Raw genomic sequence first — 5000 nt, forward strand, 5'->3', positions numbered from 1 at the left:
CCAAATCTACCTCACCCTTCCCCCTCTTCAAATCTACATCCCCTACCCCCCTCCCCAAATCTACCTCCCCCCTCCCCAAAGCTACCTCCCCCCTCCCCAAATCTACCTCCCCCCTCCCCAAATCTACCTCCCCTTCCCCAAACCTACCTCCCCCCTCCCCAAACCTACTTCCCCCCTCCCCAAACCTACCTCCCTCCTCCCCACATCTCCCTCCCTCCCTCCCCAAATCTCCCTACCCCTCTTCCCCCACCCCACTTTTGCCTCTCAACTACCCCCACCCCTCCAAACCCGCCCGCCCCCCCTACCTTACCCACGGCATAGACAGCTACGTCCTCTCCCCCGTGAGTCGCAGATCCCTTCCTCGTAGCTACGCCAGCCTGGGCTACGTAGTCCTTGCTAGCCGTGTCTGTGCCCGTGAGGTTTGGCCGGACTACCTGTGTCGGGAGGGCAAGGAGGGACGGTTATCAGTGGGTCGTTTGGGAGGTTTGGGGTTGTGTGGGTGGGGTGAGTGTGTGTGTGTGGGTGGGGTGAGTGTGTGTGTAGGGGGGGTGAGTGAGTGTGTGTGGGGGGGGGTGTGTGTGTGTGTGTGTGTGTGTGTGTATGTGTGTGTGTGTGTGTGTGTGTGTGTGTGTGTGTGTGTGTGTGTGTGTGTGTGTGTGTGTGTGTGTGTGTGTGTGTGTGTGTGTTCAGTAAACAGCTATACTTGTACATACCTATACATAGATAGCTACTGTCGTCTCAGTATATCATAATACAATAATATTGATAACAAAGATAAAACAAAAGGCAGTGATAATAATATTGATGATGATGACGATGATGATGATAATGAAAACAATAATACTAATAACATTAATGATATTAATGATAATAACAACAACTTAGCAACTACAGTAACAGCAGTAATAATAATAATTACAAGATGATGATGATAATAAAAAAATAATGATATTAATGATAATAACAACGACAACAACAACAGTAATAACAATAATAATGATAATTACAAATATAAACACCCCCCTCCCCCCCAAAAAAAAAACGTAATGGCATCCCACCTTTTCTCCATTCCAAGTGTAATTGAAACCGAAGCCGTTGGTGAACATGAGCGTTGTAAAGGGAAGCCCATCCGTCACTTTTTCGTAATTAACTAAACCTGATTAAAGAAGACAAAAAAAAAGGGTTTTAAATGTCCTATGTAAATATTCAAATAAAAGACCATCTTTCTTCTTTTTATTCATTTTTTCTCTTTTTCTTATTTTTTTCTTTCTCTTTCTCTTCTTTTTTTTCTATTTTTTCTTTCTATTTCTCTTTTTTTTCTTCTTATTTTTTTCTTTCTCTTTTTCTTCTTATTTTTTTCTTTCTCTTCTATGTTTTTATTTCTTTCTCTTCTTCTTCTTCATCTGCTTCCTAATCCCCGTAGAGTGTGATAGATTGAAAGAAAATAATTCAGTTTTCTAGCGAATAGGTTTATAAAATAGAGAAAATAAGTTTATCAAATATAAGAACAATGTGACTAATATTTTCCTACGTCTCTCATCGTATAGGATACAATTATCACCTTTATTTCCAAAGACAGTGCACAGACAAGGCTTCCGAATTTTATCTGCTACAAACTGAAGCCTCTCTTGTAGCCGTCACTCAAAACCAAAATTATCTTTCATATATTTAATAAACTATTTCTTATTTACTATTCGTCGTCATAAAAACTCCGTAACTTAATTGCTTAATCTATAACTTACTTGCCATCCTTTGAAGTTATTTATCTGAAGTTATTCGCTCTCATAAAAAAAATAACTAATTGTCTAATGTGCTGATTTCAGTTATTTGATCTGTCATTTATCATTTACTTGTCATTTGAAGTTATTCGTTGTCATAAAAAAAAGTCCGGAACTTACCTCATGTGTCATTATGATTATTCAATCTATTATTTATTATATACTTGTCATCCTTTGATGTTACACAACTGAAATTATTGGTCGCCATAAAAAAACAGTGATTTACCTATGTCATTTCAGTTATCTAATCTATTCACTTATTTTGATTCATAACTTGCCTATGTCATTTCCATGATTTAATCTATTCACTTATCCTTTGAAATTATTTATCGTCACAAAAAAAGAGACATGACTTACCCAAAATGTCATTTCCTCTTCTGGGATAACCGTTTATCGTCATGACATGCGAGTGGTCGGCTGTCACGAGGACCAGAGTGTCATTTAAGTCCACCAAGTCCAGTGTCTCCTTCAGCGCCTCCTCCATGGCCAGGATCTCCTCAAGGGCGCGTCGAGGTTGGCTGTAGTGGAGTCCGTGGTCGATTCTGCCGGATTCCACCTGCAGGAGGAGCGGAAGGTGGTGGTGGAGGAGGAAGAGGGAGGTGGAGGGAGTGTGTGGTGAAGGTGGAGGTGGAGGTGGAGGTGGAGGAGGAGGAGGAGGGAGGTGGAGGGAGTGTGTGGTGAAGGTGGAGGTGGAGGAGGATGTGGAGGTGGAGGAGGAGGAGGAGGAGGAGGTAGAGGAGGAGGGGGGATGGAGGTTGAGGATGAAAACAAAAACAAAAGCAATTAATGATTTAATAACCGATTAAAAAAACTTAAACAGACTGAAAAAAAATCAAACAAATCAAAGAAACAAAACGAAAAAGAGAGAGAGAAAGAGAGAGAGAGAGAAATAGAGATAAAGAGACAGAGAGAAGCAAAAAACAAACAAAAACAAACATACCAGGAGAAAGAACCCCTTTTCACTCCTCCTTAACCTCCTCACCGCAACCGAGGTCATTTCCCTCAGGTCAGGGGTTCCGTCCAGGCTCGTGTTCCGGTCGACCTCGAAGGGCATGTGGAGGTCAGCGAAGAGGCCTAGGGGGAGAGGGGGGGGTAGGGTCATCATGAATCTGAGTGTGGGCGTGAGAACTCTGTGTCTGTGGGTGTGCGGCTTTCGTCTCTTCTGTCTCTCTTTGTCTGTGTGAATACCGTGTCTGTCTGTCTGCCTTATGTCTACGAGGTCTTGCTCTATTTGTGTTTATATTTATACATCATTCTCTCTCTCTCTTTCTCTCTTCCTTTCTCTCTCTGTCTCTTTCTCTCTTTCTTTCTCACTCTGTCTCTTTCTCTCTTTCTTTCTCTCTCTATCTCTCTCTCTCTCTCTCTCTCTCTCCATCCCTCCCCCCTCTCTCTTTCTCTCTCCCTCTTCCCCCTCTTTCTTTCTCTCTCTCTCCCTTCCTCTCACCCATCAGGAACTCCGTCTTCTCGACCTCAACCTGCCGCAGCTGGCCGGTGGTCGTGACGTAGGCGTGGCTCCTCCCCCTCGACCTCTTCTCCTCTCGCCACTCCTTCGCCAGGTTCCTCCCGTCGCCCCTCACGCACTTCTGCTTCGTGTGGGCTCTGGAGGAGGTCGTGTCCGCGCCCATCTCCTGCCTCCCGCCGCCCATGATCACCTGTTTGGGGGCGTGAGGGCGGTTGGAGATAGGAGGAGGAGGAGGAGGTTGGGGCGTGAGGGCGTGAGGACGTGAGGGCGGTTGGAGTAGGATGATGAAGAGGTGGATGAGGTATCGATGGTGAAGGTGATGAGGTAGTGAGATGGGTATTGGTATGGTGATGATAATGGTGGTGAGGATGGTGATGAGTGTGATGGTGGTACTAATTATGTTTATGATTATGTTGATAGTAACAAGAATGATAATGAAGATAAAAACGGTGATATCAAGAATGATTATAATAATAATAACGATGATAACAATAATAATAATAATGAAAATAGTGAAAAATAATTATGAAAAGAAAGATAGTAAACAAATAAAAATATATACAGTATATAAAAAGTACAGCGACCGAAATATATTAATATAAAGAATATAAATTAAAATGAGTGAACAAGAGACAACAAATCTATACTGTATATAAAGATATGTCCATTCATCATTAATACTCAAAAGTCAGATCCCATATATCATTTTTTAAGTGAATGCAGTCAAATATTAATGAACACGCTAGATCAATCGAAAGTTTACACATTATAATCGACTTAAAAAAATAATAAAGAGACAACTAAATCCAAACATGCAAAACCAATCACAAATAAAATCATGCAATTACAAATAATTTACAAACAAACAAGACAAGAACCCAAATACCAAAATTTAAATGCCACTACTCGCTTTCATATTCCAAATCAAAAGGAATCTAATAATATCGAAAGAGTAAAACATAAAAGATATAGGGAGTCCAGAACCTATTAAATCAAAAAAGCTCATATTCATGGAGTAAAAAGCGAGTAAAGCCACTGCTGATGATAGAGACGAAAAGATTCCGTGAATAGATTGAATATTAGATATAAAAAAAACTAATCAAAACGAAAGGGATTTCTTAAAGGAGAACAAGTGAAACCAACACAGGAAATAAGACAGGTCGAAAAAAAAATATATATATTCACCATCTCCCAGAAATAAAATAACGTTTTTGGCCACGTTCGATAGGATCTGCTTGTCTAGGGCTTCGTTGATCTCCTTTTCGCCGAGGTCGTACCAGTAGGCAGCGTCTGAGAATGAAAGCAAAATATATTTCATTTTATTTGCCAGAAGATCTTTCTCTGAAGTACATCGACCGATTTGAATACTTAAATGAATGTTACGTCATTTTTACCCCAAATCGGTCATTGATTTAGTTATGGACACCAAGTTTGTTTTTTTTCTAGTCTGAGGTTTTCTATTTCTATTCGTAATCTCTCTCTTTCTCTCGCTCTCTGCCGCCCCCCCCCCCCTCTCTCTCTCTCTCTCTATCCCTCCCTCCCCCCCCCCTCTCTCTCTCTCTATCCCTCCCTCCCTTCTCCCCTCTCTCTCTCTCTCGCTCTCTCTTTCCCTCTTCCAACCCCCTCTCTCTCTCAGTCCCTATCCAACCTCCTCTCCCTCTTTCTCCCCGTCCCCTTTCCCTCTCTCTATCCCTTCTTCATTCTCTCTCTCTTTCCCTTTCCTTCCCTCTCTCTCCCATCCACTATTTCCCCTTCATTTA

General features: G+C 41.8%; 1 protein-coding gene across 1 annotated transcript in view; it reads right to left on the bottom strand.

Annotated features, from left to right (window-relative positions):
- The window catches only part of LOC113808552 (alkaline phosphatase, tissue-nonspecific isozyme), a 4782-nt gene extending 1209 nt beyond the window's left edge, over positions 1-3573 (bottom strand). The window contains exons 1-5 of the mRNA XM_070119197.1: positions 3223-3573; positions 2719-2852; positions 2136-2334; positions 1059-1156; positions 311-434 (exon numbers count right to left, since the gene is read on the bottom strand). Coding sequence (XP_069975298.1) covers positions 311-434; positions 1059-1156; positions 2136-2334; positions 2719-2852; positions 3223-3424 — 757 coding nt within the window. The 5' untranslated portion in view covers positions 3425-3573. The remainder of the gene's footprint in view (positions 1-310; positions 435-1058; positions 1157-2135; positions 2335-2718; positions 2853-3222) is intronic.
- Between the last annotated feature and the right edge of the window lie 1427 nt (positions 3574-5000).

The sequence above is a fragment of the Penaeus vannamei genome, chromosome 43, assembly GCF_042767895.1.
Source record: "Penaeus vannamei isolate JL-2024 chromosome 43, ASM4276789v1, whole genome shotgun sequence".
NCBI classification, from domain to species: Eukaryota; Metazoa; Arthropoda; class Malacostraca; order Decapoda; family Penaeidae; genus Penaeus; species Penaeus vannamei.